At 38.6% G+C, this 22,577-nt stretch overlaps 1 protein-coding gene and 1 non-coding gene across 12 annotated transcripts in view; both read right to left on the minus strand.

The window, feature by feature from the left end:
- Nucleotides 1-13,405: 13,405 nt before the first annotated feature.
- Nucleotides 13,406-22,577, minus strand: part of CHD9 (chromodomain helicase DNA binding protein 9) — a 232,426-nt gene continuing 223,254 nt past the window's right edge. For all 11 annotated transcript variants that reach the window (XM_027044406.2, XM_053210485.1, XM_053210487.1 and 8 more), the window contains 2 exons: nt 19,602-19,706; nt 13,406-16,904 (listed from right to left, as the gene is read on the minus strand). In XM_027044406.2, coding sequence (XP_026900207.1) covers nt 16,026-16,904; nt 19,602-19,706 — 984 coding nt within the window. In that variant the 3' untranslated portion in view covers nt 13,406-16,025. The remainder of the gene's footprint in view (nt 16,905-19,601; nt 19,707-22,577) is intronic.
- On the minus strand, nt 22,450-22,553 carry LOC113595273 (U6 spliceosomal RNA). Its single transcript, XR_003415764.1, has one exon. It is a non-coding gene; the product is annotated as a U6 spliceosomal RNA (small nuclear RNA).

The raw sequence follows: 22,577 nt of genomic DNA on the forward strand, positions 1-22,577 counted from the left end.
TGTTCAAAGAACCATGTGTTGGTACCAGCAAAAACCCTTAGTTTTCAGCTTCCAGTCAGGGGTGCTATCTACTCAGGCAAGGCTGAGCCGGCTTTCTATTTCAGCTGGGACGTGAAGAGTCTCATCTGGAGACCTGAGTTAACTAGCATTGTATTCCTGATGACTTCTAGTCAGGTATTTGGGTCCCTTAGGGGCTGATTCTATAAGCCAAGCAGGTCTTCTTCTTTAAACCAACTTTCCCCATTATGAATGAGAATCTGCCTGCCAAAAACCCAATCCAAGCATAAACTACAAAAACTAGATTGAGGGGCACCTGAGTGGCTCAGTCGGTTAAGCGTCCGACTGTGGCTCAGGTCATGATCTCGCGGTCCCTGAGTTGGAGCCCTGGGTGGAGCTCTGTGCTGACAACTCAGAACCTGAAGCCTGCTTTGGATTCTGTGTCCCGCCCCCCTCCCTCTGCCCCTCCCCTACTCGTGCTCTGTCTCGCTCTGTCTCTCAAAAATAAATAAATGTTAAAAAAAATTAAAAGAAAACTAGATCTGATACACGGGGAAGCCTTGGCAATCTGGAATACGTAAAACCTGTCCTGTTACCCTTCAATAAACGATTATGAACAATTATTGCCTCGTGGTGCCTATGAGGCCTGTGGAGTAGGTACTGGGCTACATACCCTCTACTGTTTGTACTGCTGAGTTTTCAAACGCTTTGTTTATTTTCATCTTCCTTCTTGCTTTCAGGTTATAAGATGTTTCTTTTCACTGAGGTCACCATAGGATCTGTTGATAACCCTTGTTCTCCTTTCTTTTCGGGGTGGGGGGAGGAGTACTTGCAAACAGTAACTGAGGTGGCTGGGAACGTATGTCAAGTTAAGGACAAATAGGCCATGAATGAGGGCCTTGCTTTGAGTGGAGGGCATGAACATTAACTGAGTCAGTTTAAGAAATCAATCCTGACCTGGACACCTGGGTGGCTTAGTCAGTTGAGCATCTGATTTCGACCCCGATCATGATCTCACAGTTTGTGAGTTCGAGCCCCATGTCAGGCTCTGTACTGACAGCTCAGAACCTGGAGACTGCTTTGGATTCTGTGTGTGTGTGTGTGTGTGTGTGTGTGTGTGTGTGTGTGTGCCCCTCCCTCGCTTGTGTACTCTCTCTCTCAAAAATAAATATGTATTTAAAAAAACAAATCGATCATGACCAAAAACAGTCCCCCAAAACCAAAGCAACCTTGAGAAAGAAGAATAAAGTTGGAGCCATCATACTTCCTAATTTCCTATACAAAACAATAGTAATCAAAACAATATAGTATTGGCATAAAAGCACACACATGGATCGATGAACAAAATAGAAATCCCAGAAATAAATCCACACATCTACGGTCAATTAATTTACAACGAAGGAGCCAAGAATATACATTGAGAGAAAGATAGTCTATTCAATAAATAGTGTTGAGAAAACTGGATGGCTACATGCAGAAGAATTAAAGTGGATCATGTGTATCTTACATGATACACAAAAATCAACTCAAAATGTATTAAAGACCTGGACATAAGCCCTGAAAACACAAAACTCCTAGAGGAAAACATAGGTAGTAATCACCTCAACTTTGGTCTTGGCAATGATTTTCTGGATTTGTAGCTAAAAGCAAAGGCAACAAAAGCAAAAATAAAAGTAACAAAATAAAACAAAATTAAAAAAACATCAAATTAAAAGGCTCCTGTGTAGCAAAACAAACAAACAAAATGAAAAGGGTACCTAAGGAATGGGAGAAAATATTTGCAGATCATATTCATATATCTGATACGGGATTAACATCCAAAATATATAAAGAACTCATATAATTCAATAGAAACAAACAATTCCAGTAAAAAATAGAGGATCTGAATAGACGTTTTTCCAAAGAGGACATACAAATGGCCAACAAATATATGAAAAGGTGCTCAACATGATTAATCATCAGGGAAATGAAAATCAAAATCACAGGATATCACTGCACGCCAGTTAAAATGGCTATTCTCAAAAAGAGAAGAAATAAGTGTTTGCAAGGGTGTAGAGAAAAGGAAATCCTTGTGCACTGTTGGTGGGAACGTAAAATGGTTCAGCTGCTTTGGTAAACAGTAATGGGGGTTCCTCAAAAAATTAAAAATAGAGCTACCATATGATGAGCAATCCCACTTCTGGGTATTTATCTGAAGGAATTGAAATCAGGATCTTGACGAGATATCTGCACGCCCATGTTCACTGTGGCATTAATTACAATAGCCAAGACATGAAAATAACCTAAGTGTTCATCGATAGATGAATGTATAAAGAAAATGTATATGTACATGTAAGATGGAATATTATTCAGCTGTAAAAAGAAGGAAATCCTGCCATTTGCAACAACATGGATGGCCCTTAAGGGCATTATGCTGAGAGGGCGGAGAAAGACAAGTACTATGTAATCTCACTTATATGTGAAATCTGAAAACAAATAAACTCACAAATTAAAGAAAAAACTTGGTGGCTGCAAGAAGCAGCGAGTAGGGAGTGAGCAAAATGGGTGAAGGTGGTCTAAAGATACAAATACCCAGGGGCGCCTGGGTGGCTCAGTCGGTTAAGCGTCCAACTTCAGCTCAGGTCACGATCTCGCCGTCCGCGAGTTCGAGCCCCGCGTCGGGCTCTGGGCTGATGGCTCAGAGCTTGGAGCCTGCTTCCGATTCTGTGTCTCCCTCTCTCTCTGCCCCTCCCCCGTTCATGCTGTGTCTCTCTCTGTCTCAAAAATAAATAAAAACGTTAAAAAAATTTAAAAAAAAAGATACAAATACCCAGTTATCAAATAAATAATTCCTGGGGATGCAATGTACATCGTGATGACTATGTTAACAATATGTATTGTATATTTGAAAGTTGTTAAGAGAGTAAATCTTAGTAGTTCACATCACAAGAAAAAAAATGTATGTGCAGTTATGGATGTTAATTAAACTTGCTGTCATAATATACTCATATATCGAATCCTTATGTTATGCATCTAAAATAATAGGACGTTATATGTCAATTATACCTCAATTTAAAAAAAAACAGATTTAAAAAGAAATCAATCTTGGGGTGCCTGGGTGGCTAGCCAGTTAAGGGTCTGTCTGTTGATTTTGGCTCAAGTCAGATCTCACAGTTCGTGAATTTGAACCCCAAATCAGGCTCTGCACTGACAATGCGGAGCCTGCTTGGGATTCTTTCTCTGCCCCTTTCTCTACCCCTCCCTGGCTCAAGCTTGCACTCTCTCAAAATAAATAAATAAACTTAAAAAAAATCTTTTTTAAAAATCAATCTTCAATGTTCAAAGGTTTTCTTGGGGTCTGATCACTCATTCATTCATTCATTCATTCGTTTATTCACTTAGCCAGAGAGCCTACCATCAATTCTTTCAAATACTCAACAAATGTTTACTGACCACCTGCTATATGTCAAGTATTTTGCTAACAACTGAGGATCCAGTAGTGAATGAGACAAGCATGGTCTCTGTCCTCAAAGAGCTTGTGGTCTCATGGGGGAAACAGACCCAGAACAAACAATTGTCAAGTATAAATATGTTATGAAAAGGAAATTCAGGGAGTTATGGGTGCATCAGAGAAGACCTCTGGCACGTGTGTGCCTGTGTGTGTTCTGTGCATGCACACGTGCAGGGGTTGGGGTGCTGGTGACTGAGTGTTTGGAGATAGACAAAGGCTTTCCATTCTTCCCTTTCATTTCCCTGAAGAGAAATCTTCATTTTAATTATTTACCTTAAAATTTTAAGTAAAAATTTAAGTAAAAAAAAATTTTTTTTGAGAGAGAGAGAGAGCATACGTGCAGGGGAGAGGGGCAGAGAGGGAAACAAAGAGAATCCCAAGCAGGCTCCACACTCAGCACGAAGCCCAGTGTGGGGGCTCAATCCCACGACCCTGGGATTGTGACCTGAGCCAAAATCGAGTCAGATGCTCAACCGACTGAGCCACGCAGGTGCCCCCCTGAAGAGATATCTTTAAAAAAAAGTGTAACTATGTATGGTTAGGGATGTTAACTAAGCTTATGGTGTTACTCATTCCATAATATGGTAAAACCTTGGTTTGCAAGCATAATTCATTCCAGAAACATGTTTGCAATCCAAAGCACTTGTATATCAAAGCGAATTTCCCCATAAGAAATAATGGAAACTCAATTGATTCTTTCCACAACCCCAAAATATTCCCATAAGAATGATTACCATACTGTCAAATAATACAAAATAATAAAGAAATACAAAACATAAAGGAAAATAAACAGATTAACCGGCACTTACCGTGGAAAACCTTCGTGGCTGGTGTGAGGGAGACCAGAGAGAGGAGGGTTACCGTGTAGGACGACTTTCACTACCACTAACGGAATCACTGCTGTCTGTTGGCTCAATGGAATCTTTTTCTGCATGGGGACCATTGTATACGCTCGCACAGATGGTGAGGACGGAACAGTATTAATAAACACTTGTCATTTACTGTATTTAACGTAACTGGCAATAAGGTAGCAGAGGAAAGGGTCTATATCCGCAGGCAGCCTGACCTAGAAGGAAGCCAAGCTTTCCTAAGCTTACTCTTGTACAGAAAAGCAAAGGACCGTCCATTGGTGCTTCAAAGTGACAAAAAATACACTACTGCCAGTCGCGGGCACCTTCCAACGTCCTGAAAAATCACTGATTTCTGCCAAACACCATGGCCTGACACATCTGAGCATGGGAAACAATCACCCACAATTCCACAGTGAGTGAGCAAGTGAGAGAGAGAGAGACAGAGACAGAGACAGAGAAATAAAAACCATTGGCTCAGTTGTGATCAAGTGACGTTTGATGTCAGGTAGTACTTGTATTGTGAGACCTCACTTATTTTTCACGTTAAAATTTATTAGAAATGTTTGCTTGTCTCATGAAACACTCACAGAACAAGTTACTCGCAATCCAAGGTTTTATTCTATATACATATATCAAATCATAGCTAGAGGAAGGGAAGAAGGGTGGGTTTCTGGTGGAGAAAAAAATGCTTACACAAAGAACTTGAATCTGGAAAAGGCATGGGTAGTGCAGGGAATTGCAGGAATATGAATGTGGTTTAAGTGAAAAGATGGAGAAGAAAAGCCATGATGTGTGGATAGAGATGAAGTCAAAGACCTAGAAAAGATTTTTGGACTTGATTCTAAAGGTGAAGCCCAGGGGCTCCTGGGTGGTTCAGTCAGTTAAGCATCTGACTTTGGCTCAGGTCATGATCTCACGGTTCGTGAGTTCCAGCCCTGAGTTGGGCTCTGTGCTGACAGCTCAGAGCTTGCTTTGATCCTTTGTCTCTCTCTCTCCCTCTGCCCCTCCCTCACTCACACTTTCTCTCTCTCTCAAAAATAAACATTTGAAAAAAATAAAGGTGAAGCAACTTAAGGTGTTAGGTTAAGGACGGCAGTGACACTCATATATCCCTAAAACTTAGAACAGTATTACAGTGTTGAGCACTTAATAGGTGTTCAATAAATATTAATGAACTTAAACACTTAGCTGGACTTTCAGCCCATTGCTCCCAAGACAAGACTGATCATGCTGATTAGATTGATTTCCTCTGCCATCATTAAAAGTGTAAACCCTTCCAGTAATCTCTCTCTCTCTGAGTGACTTCAGCCAGGATGAAATCTCCCTCTCCTCTTCTATCATCCGCCCTTTCGCTGTGCCCTCTGGAACCCTCCTCATGTCCTTATATCCTCCAGACTTCAAGGCCAGGAGCAGGGGCTGCGTCCTGTCAGCTGCCCACTGTGCCTCACCCTTCATGTCATCGAAGCCATGCCTTAAGCCCGCTGTCTCCGTTTTTCCTGTAGAAAATGATAACATCATTCTCCCAGTGGATCAGGCCAAAAAACTTTGGAGTTATCCTTGATTCTTTTCTCTCACCTTCTGCATTTAATTCATCTGCAGTTTCTGCCAACGCAGTCTTCAATTATTCAAACCTAACCACTCCTCACCTCTTCCATTGCCAATCCTCTGGCCCAAGCTTCCGTCATCTCTTACCAGCATCGTTGCAATTTCCTCCCATCTGGTCTCTCTGCTTCTGTCCTTCCTAAATCAATTTCTTCTCAGTATAGAAGCTGGGGTGGTAATTTTATGTGTGTCAGCTTGGCTGGGCCATAGTGCCTCGATACTTGGCCAAACATTATTCATTGATTCTGTGTGGTGTTTATGGATGAGATTTACATTTAAATCAGTGTGCTTTGAGTAAAGCAGATTGCCCTTCATAATCTGGGTGGGACTCATCCAATCAGTTGAAGGCCTGGATAGAATAAAAAGACTGACCTCCCCAAGCAAAAGGGAGTTCTGCTAGAGACAGCCTTTGAACTTTAACCCATTGAAGAAACCATTGGCTATTCCCTAGGTCCTCAACCTGTTGGCCCACCTGCAGATTTTGGACTTTCCAGTGCAAGCATAGTGGTGTCTGGAAAGGGTAGTGATGTCTTACCTTCTTGGATACAGGCTCCCAGGAGCAGGGATGCTGAACAGGGTCTTAGGGACATGGTCTGGCTTTACCTTCTGAAGTTTGTATAGCGGTAGTGATTGTATAATTGTAAATATATTAGAATCTATTGAATTGTATGTGTTTAATAGGTGGATTTATGGTATATAAATATCTCAATAAAGCTTTTTTTTTTTTTTTTTTTTTTTTTAAGCTAATAGGAAGCTCTCAGTACATAAGTGAAGCCTGATGACTGTAGGACAGTTTTTTCAACCTTGGGGCTACTGACATTTTGCACCTGATAATTCCTTGTTGTTGGGTGGGAGGTGGGGACCGTCCTATGCTCTGTAAGATGTTTAGCAGGACCACTGATACCTACCCAGCAGATGCCAGCGGGACACACATGTACTGTCAAACTGCGACACCAAAAATGTCTCCAGACATTGCCAAATGTCCCCTGAGGAGGAAAAATTGCCCGCCACTGAGAAACACTGTGTGCGGTCATCAAAGGGTGTTATCTGTTGGGGAACTATCCTGAAAATAGTTTTTGAAGTATTTTCTCAGGAAAAAAATTAGTCAGAGTCTTCAGCAAATTGTCTTATAATCTCCGGCTGCAAAAGAGAAATCTTGGATGCCAGAATTCTGGGAGTCAACTGGGGGAAAATGGCTCAGGGTAATTAGGCTTTAGTATCAGTCACTTAATCCTCTTATTTCCATATGGTACCCACGTCCTTGCCTGTGCCAGGAGCCCTACACCACCCCTGTGCAGAAACAGTTTCCATGTAATAGACCTCGAGACCTCTGTGAAGAGGAGAGAAGGACAGTCAGTGGCGATGAGTGGGGAGGGATCCAAAGACTTTCATTTTTTCCGTTAGTAGCTGCTCTTTCATCCTTAGTTATAGATGAATTCAGTGCTGCTAGTTCCTAAATCTTTCCAGGATCCAGAAATGCAACTTGGATTAGTTTTCGTCTTCCCTTTCTTTTTTCTTTTTCCTTTCTCTTTCTTCTTTTTTTCCTTCTTTTTCACCTTTCTTCCTTCCTTCTTTCCTTCCTTCCTTCCTTCCTTCCTTCCCCTCGTTCACATCTAATTATCTTCTTTAAGCAATGCATGAATCTGGCAGCATCCCATTCAGTAAACAGAAAGGAGCTCTCGGTTTTCAGCTTTTCTTCCTGCCAATTTGGAATTTAGCTTTTTTGGAGACTTGTCAATTTTCACTGGTCTGCTTCAGTTTCCAAAATTTCACAGTTGTTTTTGTTTTTTCCCCTATTCTCCCTGTAATATGGGTTTGTCTTTTAAAATAATTCCCTTTTTGGCTCAAGTATCGGACTCTTTTTTTTTTTAATGTTTATTTTATTTTTTTATTTTTGAGAGAGAGAGACAGAGCATGAGTTGGGCAGGGGCAGAAGAGAGGGACACACAGAATCTGAAGCAGGCTGCAGGCTCTGAGCTGTCAGCACAGAGCCTGATGCGAGGCTTGAACTCACAAACTTTGAGATCATGACCTGGGCCGAAGTCAGGATGCTTAACTGACTGAGCCACCCAGGTGCCCCTCAAGTATTGGACTCTTGATCTCAGCTCAGGTCTTGATATCAAGGTCATGAGTTCAAGCCCCACACTGGGCTCTTTGCTGGGTGTGCAGCCTACTTGAAAAAAAGAAAGAAAGAAAGAGAAAGAAAGAAGGAAAGAAAGAAAGACAGAATTCCCTTTACCACAGTTTAGTGGATTTTTTGAGAATGCAGAATTATATGGATATGTTTAATCCATTCCCTTAACCTAGAAAATGGGAATACAGAACAGATTTGTTAATGGCTTGGATACTGGGGATCGGCTGGCGGGGGTGGGGGGTTGTTAAGGATGACACAGATGTTAGATCTGAGCAACTAAAGGTATGGAGAGGAGTGATCAAGAGTCTAGTTTTGGGGGTTCCTCGTGGCTCAGTTTGTTAAGCGTCCAACTTCAGCTCAGGTCATGATGTCGCGGTGCGTGAGTTCAAGCCCCGATTCGGGCTCTGTGCTGACAGCTCAGAGCCTGGAGCCTGCTTCAGATTCTGTCTCCCCCTCTTTCTGCTCCTCCCTTGCTCACGCTCTGTGTCTCTCCGTCTCTCAATAATAAATAAACGTTAGAAAAATAAAAAAAGAAAATATTCAGTCTTTATTAAGTATGATGTTAGTTGTTGGTTTTTTATAGATGCTCTTTATCAGGTGAAGACAGTTCTCTTCTATCCCCACCCTTTTCATTTGTTTGTTTTTAAATCATAATAGGGTATTGGATTTCACGAAATGTTTTTTTCTGCATCTATTGAGATAATTATAATTATGTGGTCCCCCCCCCCTGCTTTTTTCTGTTAATAGTGCATTGATTGTTTCTTGTATGTTGAACCAATTTTGTAATCCTGGGATAAATCCAACTTGGTCATGGTGTATAATCTTTTTCATATGTTGCTAGATTAAGTTTGCTAGCAATTTGTTGAAAAACTTTGCATTTTATAGTCCTATGGGTTATCGATTGGCAGTTTCCTTGTGGTGTCTTTGGCTTTTGTATCAGGATGATACTGTCCTCATAAAACAAAATGGGGAATATTTGCTCTCCCATTTTTGGAAGAATATGTGATGAATAAGGGCTTTTTCCCCCCTCCTGTCAGAGTGACCACCTCATCCAGGGATTTTATCATGTTTTTCGTCATTGTTGTTATTAGTAATTTAATCTGTTAATTTATTATACTCTTTATCTTATTATAGTCTCTATTTTTTTCAAATCTTTTATTATTCATTTTTGAGAGAGACAGAACACAGTGGGGGAGGGGCAGAGAGAGGGAGACACAGAATCTAAAGCAGGCTCCAGGCTCTGAGCTGATAGCACAGAGCCCGACGCAGGCTCGAACCCATGAACCATGAGACCATGACCCGGGCCGAAGTTGGACACTTAAATGATTGAGCTATCCAGGCCCCCTCTATTTTTTGATTGTTTCACTAGTTCGTGTCTCAGAATTTGTCATTTCATCCAGGTTTATCTAATTTATTGGCATACAATTATTCATAATGTTCCCTTATGATCCTTTTTATTTCTGGAAGGATGGTAGGAATGTCCGCTTTCATTTTTGAATCTAGTCATTTGATGCTTCTCTTTTTTTACTGGCCAGTCTAGCTGAAGGTTTGTCAATTTTGTGGGTCTTTTAAAAGAACTACCTTTTGGATGTGATATCTTTTTTCTTTTCTTTTTTTTTTTTTTAAAGTAGACTGTATGCCCAGTGTGGAGTCCAGTGCGAGGCTTGAACTCATGACCCGAACTGAGATCAAGAGTCCAAAGATCAAGGGACCTGGGTGGCTAAGTTAGTTGAGCATCTGTCTCTTGATTTTGGCTCGGTTCATGATCCCAGGATCATGGGATCCAGCCCTGTGGCAGGCTCTGCGCTGAGCATGTGCCTTGCTTGGGATCCTCTCACCCCTCTGCCACTCTCCCCTTCTAAATGTCACTCACCTGACTGAGGCACCCAAGTGCACTGAGATTTTTTTCTTAATGTAGACATTTACACTTACAGATTTCCTTTTATGCATCATTTGGGCTGCATCTCATATGTTGTGTATTTGTTTTCACGTATCTCAAAATATTTCCTAACTTCCTTTGAGATTGAGATTTCTAGGACTCATTGGTTATTTAGGAGTGTGTTAACTTGTACATAGTTGTGAATATCCACACTTTCTGGCTTCAAACTTCATTCTATTGTGGCTACTTTGTATAATTACATATTTCCAAAATTTGACTTGTTCCATGGTCTATCTTGGAGAATGGTCTTATGTGCCTTAGAAGAATTTTTTTTCCTATTATTTGGTGATGTGTTCAACAAATGCTTCTTAGGTCTAGCTATTTTACTGTGTTGTTCAAATCTTGTTTTCTCGTTGACTGTTTGCCTATTTGTTCTATTGTTATTCAAAGTGGGAAGTTGAAGTCTTCAACTATCATCTAGGAGTTATTTTTCCTTTCAATTTTGTTACTTTTTTGCTATATGTATTTTATGGCTCTGTTAAGTGCCTATAAGTGTTATATTTTCCTGATAGAATGACCCTTAAATCATTATAAAATATTCTCATTCATTTCTAGCAACATTTGTTTTAAAGTTTATCTTTTATGAGTACAGCCACTCCAGTTTTCTTATATTTACTGTTTACATGATATATTATAGATATATCATGCATATTTATGATACAATCTAAGTAATTCATATATATCTAAATAATTCACATTAACATACATAATTTAGATTACGATCAATGCAGGCATGTCACATCAGCGGAGACACTATATACTAAATAATGCTGGGACAATGCATAATAATTAAGGCACTAAATATTAAAAAAAGCAAACATGTACAGAATTTGGGTGTGAAAAGATTTTTCTGTGGAAAAATACCAGAAACTTAAAACGTGAAGAAATGGAGTATCTACATGACCACATAAACATGTGAAACTTTCACATTAAAAAAAACCAACAAAATTCACAGGCAAATTGAGAAAAATATTTACCACTTGTATAACAGGTATTGCAGAGAGAACAAGGACAGTTAATGCACAAAATACAAATGGCCTTAGGAAGAGATATGAAAGACTTTATATTACTAATAATCAAAGAAATATGAACTAAATGTCTATCAAATTGGCAAAGATTCAAAAATATTCTAATGCCCAGGGTTAGCTAAAGAGACATGGGGAAAGGAAGTAGTTTCATGGTCTGTTATTGGGGTAGAAAATAATACAGTCTGCCTGGTCTTAAAACTCAAACATAACTATTTCATGACTAGGTATTTATTCCAATGAAAAAATCTAAGTATTTGAAAAGACTTAACTACAAACGTACCATTGTTTAAGTAGTCCCAAACTGAAAAACATCTCAATGCTCAATAATTGGGCATTAAATAAGTTACGTTCCATCTATATAGTGGAATGAGAAAGTCCTTAAAAATGCTGTGGAAGATTCTTTAATGACATGGAAAAATTATCATGATATAATAAACGAAAAAAAGTTACACAATGGTATGTACAGTATAACTCCATTCTTATTAAAATAATATATATGTATATGCAAAGAAAAATGACCCAAAGCTTAACAGTTTTATCTCTGAGCATTTAACATTATGGGGGTCTTGGTTTACTTTGTGCTTCCCCAACTCCTCCACCCCAAGCCCCCACTCCCCAAATTCTCTAGAATATGTACGTCTTATTTTTTTTTTTAGTAAGAAAAGGGAAGAATAATTTAAAAATTCATCAAGATGTTATTTTTGCCTATTAATTTGGCAAAGATTACTTCAAAAGACAATACACAGTATTGGTAAGATTTTGGGGTGAGCACGCACAAAATACATGCTGCTGTGGTAGTGTAAGTTGCTACTAATGGCATCATTGTAAACTTGGCAACACAAACCAAAATCCTCAAGAACAGAGGAAGTATTTTCACTTCTAGGGATTAAGGAAGTCACAGGGGTGGATGCCAAAGATGCATTTATAAACTTGAATGTCCACTTGTAAGTACATGGTTAAATAAATTCCATCTGTATGAGACAATACTAGGTGTTAAACATCACAACACAGGGTACTTATTGACATCGGTGAGTATATTAAGGGCAGAACAGTAAATATAATACTGATTTAATATGAAAGTGTGTAAGTTTCCTAGGGCTACCATAACAAATTACCACGAACGGGGTGGCTTAAAACAACAGAAATTTATTCTCCCACAATTCAGGCCCGAAGTCCAAAATCAAGGTGTTGGCCGCGTTGCTTCCTTCTGGAGGCTCTGAAGCAAAATCTGTTCCATGCCGCTCTCCTAGTTTCCAGTGGTGGCTGACATTCCTTGGTGTTCCTTGGTTGGTAGTAGTGTCACTCGTCTCTGCTTGTTGTCTTATAGCCTTCTTCCCTTTGTCTCTGTGTCCTCTCCTCTTCTTATAAGGAACCAGTCATTGGATTTAGGGCCCACCCTAATCTAGTATAACTGCATCTTAACTAATTACATCTGCCAGGACCCTATTTCCAAATAAGGTCACATTCTGGAGGTTTGGTCTTGACATAAATTTTTGTTGGACACAATTCAACCCACTACATGTATGTAACATACATATGAAGCACGTTGGGTATCTATATGAACAGCATTTATCTTGGGGTGGGTTTATGACTATTGAAATATATTTCTTTGTGCTTTCCTGCATTTTAAAATAAATAGCTTATGTACTGGAGTTGTATTTACGTAGAGACTAAGTTCTAAATTTGTTAAGGTGAACATTACTTGTAGTCAACAATCACTCTCCCTCCTATAGCTCACAAGATACAGAACATACCGTTTTGTACATAGTGTATTGTCTCCCCAAAACATCTAACATAGCCAATTCTTCCTCTAGCACTGTGTAGATTACTGTTCCTCTGATGAGCACTATAGGAAGCAGTTGGCTTGGGTTTACATGCTACATTGTACAGAAAAGAAAAAGAAGGGTTTTCTAAGCATGAAAGTATAGTTGAATGGCTTCCAAGTTAAATGAGTATATGATGAGACTCTACTGTTCTACTTAATTAGAGGAAAACTAAATTTCTTTCATGTTTATAAAAACACCAAAACAATCATGATGAATTAGGAAAGACTCTTCAGACCAAGGGGAAAAAAAAAAAAAATTACTGATTTCCAAAACGTACTCCATGAAGAGGTTAGGTATAGCTCTGAGTCTTTCTGGACTTTTTTTTTAAAGGTCATGGGAAGAAAACTTAAGGAAATAACGATATTGTGGATATAATTATAGCCAACTTCTCCTTTTAAAAATTCTTCCAAAGTATCCTTTTCTTTTAAAGATTTAGGACTATGACTATGGTTTCTTTTATAACTGGATTAAGATCAATTATATACAAAAGTCAATTTAAAAAAAAGGAGTATTGTCATGTACAGAGGCTGACATCATGGGTAGTCAAAGAATATGTTTAATAAAAAATAATTAAACTTCCATTTGCTCTATAGAACATCATAGAAAGTAATTTAATAAATTACAAATGACTTTTTAAGACGTTTGCTCAACTACAGAAAGCAAATTCAGACTACACAAAACACAACTGGTAAATATTGCAAATGTCCAAAAGAAAAATTAGACTAAGACTTGAATCATGAAACCTGAAACAAGAGCTATAAATACAAGGCAATAACAGCTATAATTCTTTTAGTAACTACCAACACATACTTGGATATCCTTTCAACTGCAACTTTAGTATTATGGAATTCTACTGATTTTTTTTTTTTCCTTATAACCCTTAACTTTACACAACCATATTTATGCATTTTTTTTTAAGCTGATAGCTGGACGATTTTTCCCCAATCAATACTAAGTAGAAGTGTCTTGAAACCCAAGAGAACATTTAAAGTTAGTATTAATGCTTTGAAAACTGCAAATTGCCTTATTACATAGAAAGAGAATCACTAAGATGTTAACCAAATTCATTTGACCGTAATTAGGAAAATACTTTATCTCATAAATTTGATATAAATTAGATTTTTAGTGATAAGATCTAGGGCTTTTTTTTTTTTTCCTTTTATTTTTTAATTGGGGAAAGAAAGGAATAAAGATCATGTGGGTAGAACTAGAGGGAGACAGGGGGAAATGTGGATGCTGTTGAAATACTTTCACCGGCAAACCAGGTTAACTGTGTTTGAGAAACTTTGGCTATCTCATAGGTGTATTCTAGTTAAACAAAAGTGCAATACTGCAAAGGGAACATACTAAATATGTAATATATCATTTTCATGATGAAGAATTACTACCCACTTCTCCTGGATGGGCATTAGAGTGACTATTGCTAAGACATTGCATAAAGGACTATCAATTCAAAGCACTATTTTGGGGAAAATACAAAAATCAATACAATCCCAATGGAAGTTATATGATTTTGTAAATACATGTAACACTGTCGCTCTAATAAGGGGTTAGTTATTTTACACACAGAAACAATTTACTGGTAAAGATCTTGGAAAATCCAATATAATTGCTGGGTTCATGACAGAACAACAGAGTTTTATCAAAACGCACTGAAAGTTATTTTTTTCCTCTGGGAGAGAAGTGGGGTACTTTTTCCCCCTAAATTTATCCCCTCGCAAACTTTATCACTGACTTATTCAAGTACCAGAAAATGCTAACATCTTTCTCTCCTTAGGATGTACATGATATTTTACTCCAATTCAGTTCTAATTGTTTTAAATGTATATGAAAGTGAAACTGGACCTCTCCATCTTGTCGGAATAGCAGCTTTAGCAGGAGAAACTGTATCACAAATCAAATATCAGACAGATTTTGCATGATAAAGGGTTCTAAGAAATTGATCAGAAGCCTTGGGCTTCGTTTTTGTGGTTTACAGGTATAACTTGTATATATTTTTTGAGATTATTCAAAGTGCATATTCAAAATGGGCCAACTCAGTATATTTAATATAAACTGATAACCCAACACTGATTCTGGGCAACATTTCATCTGCTTCTACCTAGAAACTCAAAATGAATTCAGACTGTTCTGCATATTACTTTACCACTATCCTCTGTTAATTCTGGAATATTTCCATGACATAAAACACAAATAGAAATCTACACAAATAAAGCAAACAAACAATTTCTTTTACATGAAGTATGCTGTGTTGAAAGTTCTTTTCAGTGGCATTTCATGAGTTTGCCTTTTCTGAACCCTGGAAACAGACATTACTCATCTGAGACATAATTATTTCTAAGAGGAGGCCAAACTTGGAAAAAGTGAAACTAAGTATGTCTAGAGGGTGCCAAAGTCACGTGACACAGGATTATTTTATGACTTGATTTTACCGACAGCAGAGTTAAGCTCAGCAAAAAGCAAGTCACAGTTCTTGCCAGATTAACATGATATATAGGATGTGTTTAAAAAACCCCTGAAAACAAGTATAGAATTAGAAACGAATGTAAACTTCCTAAACTAACTCAGCTGAGGTAACAGGTAGCCAGTTAAATTGGCTGATTGGGAAACTTATTTCTTCTTGAAAACACACTTGTACCTGAATTGGAAGCATCAGCAGTGCGTCACAACACTAGAGCATTTTCATGTAATTAAAGCAATGGATGGCGATGTAGATTCTACAGCTTTCATGACATTCATTAGCTGCCCAAATTATTGCTGAGTTTTGATCTGTAAATTATAGGTGTCAAGGAGGCTGTAAAACTATATTCAAATTAAATCAGTAATATGCATAAAGTATTCTGTGTTCACTGCAAATATATTAAATATACAACTCTTATTGAGTATCATTTTCATAAAATTAACCCCCAACAAAATTATAATGCCTTTTGTTGCAATTTTACACCTTTATGTATTTGATAGTACATACGAGTTCAGAAACTTAGGAATTTTAAGAAATATTACATGCAAAACGTCTCTGAAAGCAGTTTGCACTTCTAAACAAAGAACTGAAATGTTCGGTCAGTAAGTTATTGATGCACTCAACACTGGGGTATTTACAATTAATAATTAAAGAAAAAAATCCAAAATCAGTTCATAATTTAAGTGCAGTCTGGGAATCAGTCTTCATTACTAGAATCTGAATCCTCGGATGATGACGATGTACTATCAGATCCAGATGAAGCATCGGCTTTCTCTGAACCCTCATCTGTGCTGTTTTCATTGAGAGGACTGGGTTCAGTTCCTCCTTTGTCTTCCTGATCTCTAACTCTGGAATCCTCCTCCTTGACTTCTATGGACTTAGATGAGCCTAAGTCACTGTTTTTGTTTTTCTGTACATCAAAAGTATTGGACTGGGACAAAGTTGGAATATGAAGATTAAGGCCTGGAGTGAGAAGCATCCCTGGATAAAGTATATTGGAGAGTAGGAGTGGGTTAAGAGCTAACGGGTTGGCAGCTGCAGCTGTATTTAATGCAGCAGTAGACGATGTCGAAGGAGAACTTGACACAGAGTTTTCTCCCCCATTCTCTGAATTTTGACTCTCTGTCCTTTCTTTTTTTCCTTCTAGCTCCTTAGGGTCATTTCCCTTTTTTTCCTCTGTTCCAGATTCGGTAGGCTTTGTCAGGAGCCCTCCCATGCCCAACAGATTTGGTAATCCAGTCATTCCTGACAGCAGCATGGGGAACATGGCAGCCACGTTTTTAGCTTCTCCTCCAGAAGAAAGGCCAGCAGGCATTCCCATCAGCCCTGCAGTCACTTGCAGTGACTGCAAGTTTTGTAGGTTTTGCTGTAAGGCCTGAAGAGTTGTGAGATCCACACCTGGAAGTAATCCATTGGCCGACAAAGGATTGCCTGAAACACCGCTGGCAGTTGTAGCTGTGGCCGCTGCCGTGGCCTTCGCAATTCCACTTTTGGGCCGCCGCCCCCGCCTGCTGACCTCCTCTCTCACAACAGGACCAGTGAGAATGCGCTCATACATACTTTCTGGAAGAAACCCCTAAAAAAAAAAAAAAATCACCAACAACAGCGGTATTAAAATAAAATCAATAGCTATCAAATGAAATCCATAATTATTCAGAAACTTAGTCTGTGCTGATATAACATAATCAATTATGAAAGACATAGCCTAATTTCACATTCTAAGTGCTGGCCTGAAATAGTTGTTCCACTTATCATTTTTTTCACAGGGCAAGAGAGCAGAAGGAGACCTCTAGCTTTCTTCCACACTGTGAGGCATACATTTGTGCAACAGTTCTGGAAAAAAGAAGGTCCAAAGACATTTTTTCGTGAGGGTTGTTTCCACACCTTTACATGTCTCACATCACCAATGACTCTAAGAGACTAATAAAGAAGTGCCTCTCCTGCAGTCTAGAAGAACGATAAGGAAAAGGACAGAGAAAGTAAGTAAAAGGTTAAATGAGAGGCTTCATGCAAATCTTCTGTCACTTTGGGAATAGGGAGGGAGAGCCACAGCCACGCTGAAAAAGATACTCAAGTGATTCTCCCATGACTCTGGGCTTAGAAACTCTTAGAAGTCATAGGAGTTTAGAATCTCTAGACCAGCATTGTCCAAGAGAAGTACAAGCCACATAATGTAATTTTAAATTTTCTAGTAACTGCATGCATTAAAAATGGTAAAACAGAAATAGGTGACGTTAGGGGCGCCTCAGTGGCTCAGTTGGTTAAGCATCCAACTCTTCATATTGACTCAGGTCATGACCTCATGGTTCGTGACATCGAGCCCCGCATCAGGCTCTGTGCTGACCATGCGGAGCCTGCTTGGGACTTTCTCTCTCTCTCTTTGCTCCTCCCTTGCTTACTCTCTCTCTCCCTCTCAAAATAAAGAAAAAATATTAGAAACATGTGACATTAATTTTAGTAATATAGTCTATTTATAAAATTTAACCAGTATATTATCATCTCAATATGTAATGTATGAAAATAAAGATATTTTATATTTTCTATTTTTTCCAAACTCAGTCTTAAAGACCCAAACCAGGGTAGGGGAATGGGCAAAATGGGTGAAGGGGAGTGAGAGACACAGGCTCCAATTATGGAATGAATAAGTCATGGGAATAAAAGGCACAGTATGAGGAATATAGCCCAGTGATGTTGTGATAGCATTGGCAGCTATACTGTGGTGAGCACAGCATAATGTACACACATGTCAGCTCACTAAGTTGTACGCCTGAAATTAATGTAACATTGTGTGTCAACTATACTAAAACAAAATTCCAGCCCAGTGTTTTACACTTGTTACACACACTCTGTTTTAGGCTGGCCACATTCCAAGCGCTCAATCACCACACGTGCTTGGTGACGACCGTTTGTGACAGTGCAGCTCCCGACAGCAGCTTCAAAGACACTCATGGTGCTATTTTTAAATGGTGTTCTGAACTGATCAACTTACTTGTTTTCTTTACAAAAGCATTAGGGTCCACTGCAGAAAATAAGACAGCAAAAAAATACAAAGAAAAAAAATCATCCATAATTTCACCATTCAGAGAGAACCGTGGCTAACGTTTCAGGATGTGTGTTTCCATTTTTCCCTTGTGCATATCTACAGATTCTACAATTCTTCCCACTTCTGTTTCTAAAATAAATAGAATCATAATGAACCTAGTTTTATAGCCTGCCCTTGTCATCTGGACACTTGTAGAAAAAATAGCTTTGTATTTTGATTGCAGAAATCAAGAGTTGGATGTTTAACCAACTGAGCCACCCAGGTGCCCCGATACAATTTTTTACATAGTTGCACAAAGGGACATCTGGGTAGCTGAGCTGGTTAGGTGACTTCTGATTTCGGCTCAGGTCATGATCTCGCAGTTCTTGAGATCATACCCCACGTTGGGCTCTACTCTGACAATGCGAAGTCTGCTTGGGATTCTCTTTCCCTTTGTCTGCCCTTCTCCTGCTCACCCTCTCTCTCTGTCTCAAATAAAAAATAAATAAACTTAATAAAATGAAATAAAATAGTTGCATAGTTTTCCAATAGATGACTGGACCATTAATATATTCCCAATTTTTTACTACTATACTATGATGAATATACTTAAACACCTTTCCTCACATCTTTGCTTAGTCTTGGTAGCATTGCTCAAATAGTTATCTTAGAGGTTAAAATGAAAACAGATCAGCCTATGTTGATTCTGCATTCTAACTCAACAAGCATCTGAGAAATTTGTAACATGTGCTGCAAGATAAAAACTGTGAACTAAAAAACACTGTCACACGTTCATGCAATATTTGATTCTTAAAACTTAATCTCTGGTATAATTAAATGGCATCTAATTTTCCCTTTTGAGTATAATTGACACACAATGTTACGTTAATTTCAGGCGTACAACTTAGTGATCTGACAAGTTTATACATTATGCTGTGCAGCTACCGTCCGTCCTGATACAGTGTCACTCACTGTATTCCTCATGCTGTGCCGTTTACTCCCGTGACTTACTCATATTCCATAACTGGGAGCCCATACTTCCTGCTCCCCTTCGTCCATTTTGCCTCCACCTACCTCCCCTCTGTATTTAAAGATCTGATTCTGCTTTTTGTTTTGTTCTGTTCTGTTTTTGATTTTAGTTTTTAGATTCCACTTATGAACGGAATCATATGGTAGCTGTCTTTCTCAGTTCGACTAAACAGCATCTAATTTTTGATATGATGCCTGAGTTAGTATGTATGAAATACTCACAGACTGCTTAACAACATCTCCCCATTCAGGAGCCACTCCATATTCTGAATTTTCTTTCAGGAATCGACATAAATCTTTTAAAGGGGGAGCAAATGCACCTCCAACCTGTAAATGAAAAACAGACGGTTAGATAAAGATACTACTAAGTATGAAGACACTTCTTGCTTTTATTCTGTGCTGTACAGAGTTTATTTCTTGAACCACCTTTGACAATCTTTATTAAAAAGGACTACCACAGGCCAGAAGCACTATTAATATAACATATAGACACGTGGCAATGTAACTTTTAAATGCTTTAAGTGACTAGAATAGTAAAACAAATAACCACCATTTACTCTGCACTTACTATGCTGGATAGGTGATATTGCCTAGTTAAGAGCATATATACCCTTTGGAGTCAGACTTACCAGCTATGTGAACTGGGGCAAATCAATAAATCCCTCTGAGCCTCAGCTTTCTGATCTGTAAAATGGGGATAACAATACTTCCCTTATAGGGTTTTATGAGGATAAAAATGAGACAACTCAAGTGCTTTAGCACGGCATCTAGCACATAACAAATATTTTATTCTTTTTATTATATGCCAAGTACGCTAAGGATTTTAAGTATATGACTTACTTTAGTTCTCACTATATCCTTTGAGACAGTATTATTTCTGTTTTTCAAATGAAGGAATTAAGCCTCAGAGAAGTTATATAAGTCGCCCAAAGCTAGCTAGTTAGCGTTAGGGTCAACTTTCAACCTCGGGTCTCAAAAACTCATGCTCTTATCTGTCACGTAAATTGAAACCTTAACTATAAAAAATATACATATTTTTTGAATGTGAAAAGCGATACAACCAACCAAGTAATCACAATATGAGAACATTTAAAACCTATATATAATAGTTAGTATGAAATTAAAACAAAATGATTTGGACCTATCAACTTCATGTTCCTTTGGAGCCTAAAGATACTTCGTAAGTCCTTTTTCCATACCTCTCTGGACGAATATATATTATCTCCTGACAGGACACAGACAGGATTTTAATGTGGCCAGGCATAATACCCGTACGTAACCTTTTCTAGTATTTCCTACAGTCTTTACTTAGTCTCTGCAGTTTCTGTCCTACTCTCCTTCTCTTTATCCCCTTCATTAAGCTCCAATTTATTTATTTATTTATTTTTCCAACGTTTATTTATTTTTGGGACAGAGAGAGACAGAGCATGAACGGGGGAGGGGCAGAGAGAGAGGGAGACACAGAATCGGAAACAGGCTCCAGGCTCTGAGCCATCAGCCCAGAGCCCGACGCGGGGCTCGAACTCCCGGACCGCGAGATCGTGACCTGGCTGAAGTCGGACGCTTAACCGACTGCGCCACCCAGGCGCCCCCATTAAGCTCCAATTTAAATGGAGGCCCTCTGGGTGGTTTATGGGGATTTAGAAGGTAGATTCTTTTCTAGCCTTAGGCCTGTACTCTGGAGACTCTGAACAAGAACTAACTATAAATTAAGGGAAATGAATAGGTCCCTTATCAGGTTACGACAAATTAAAATAAGATTAGGAGTGTTTGATACCTAACAAGTAAAAATACAAAACTGTTCCATTTCCTTAAAACTGGCTAAGACAAATTTATCCATAGCTAGTAATGCTAATTTTTGTTTTAAGATGAAGTGCAAAGATTTGTAACACAATCTACATAAGCACAAAATTAAGTAAAATGCTACTAGAATGTCATCTTGTTCTTTCCCTAATACACCTATGACATCATTTTAAAGTACTAACAAAAGCTGAATAAGCTATCTCCACAAAATTGGGGAAAGATCTGTATTAATTTTAATGAGTTGGCACACATAACAATATCAAAACAGTTGTTAAATTAATTTATGAGTGAAGGAACTCAATGAAAAATCTGTTCTTATTCTGAGGTCATCTTTTTCTTTATTTTGTTGCATGTTCAGCCGTATTAAAAAAAAAAAAAAAAAAAGAAAAAAGAAAACCAGAGTAAAAATACCGGAGCTATAAGATTGCAAAGAGGGCGTCCAAGTGTTGTATCATTTATGCTGTGAGTTGAAAGAGACACCTACCAATCCAAACATAAACAAAAACAATTTGGGGAAACAAATGTTGAGCCACCTTTGGTTTTAGAATTAGAATTTGGAAAAACCCGACTCTTGCCATTCATCAGTCAATAAAGCACTAAGACAAACACAGCAGTGCCCTTATTCTATAAGGGACCTTTGTTTAAGACATTCTATTTTCATCTATCAGAAAATTACGCAATATGTTGATTTTATTTATTTTTCCAGTTTTTAAAATTATTTATTTTTTAAATTTACATCCAAATTAGTTAGCATAATAGTACAATAACGATTTCAGGAGTAGATTCCAGGGATTCACCTCCTACGTATAACACCCAGTGCTCATCCCAGCAATATGCTGATTTTAATCACTTTATGGCCATCTGACAGGGAATGAGTGATAAATATATAAATCCATGATGGCTGTGACGAGAACATCAGAGTTTCTCAACCCGTGCACCATGGACATTGTGGGCTGGTGCTGTAAGGGATTATCGTCGGCACTGGAGAACGTTTAGCAGCATCCTTCCCCTGCCGACCACCACCCCACCTCCCAAGTTGTGGCTACCAAAGATGTCTCCAGGCATGGCCAAATGTCTCTGGAAGACAAAATTGCTCCCAGTGAGAGCCACTGCTTTGGATGTGGTGCTCCTGTGCAGTGCCACACTGCGTAGGCACAGACATGTGAAGTGACTTGCTTATTTCGTTCCACAGCTTAGCCAAAGATGCGGGATTTGAAATTAGACCGTATAAAACCACAGCCCATGTCTCTTCTCACAAATCTGCTAGTTAAATATGGAACGCTTCAAGACCTCGTGCGTCATCTTTGTGCATGGGCCATGCTGATCTCCGCATTGTTCCAGGTTCATTCTACGTGCTGCCGAAGCGAACACAATACATCTGTCCAGGTCTGTTAG

The sequence above is a fragment of the Acinonyx jubatus genome, chromosome E2 (assembly GCF_027475565.1).
Source record: "Acinonyx jubatus isolate Ajub_Pintada_27869175 chromosome E2, VMU_Ajub_asm_v1.0, whole genome shotgun sequence".
Taxonomy (NCBI): domain Eukaryota; kingdom Metazoa; phylum Chordata; class Mammalia; order Carnivora; family Felidae; genus Acinonyx; species Acinonyx jubatus.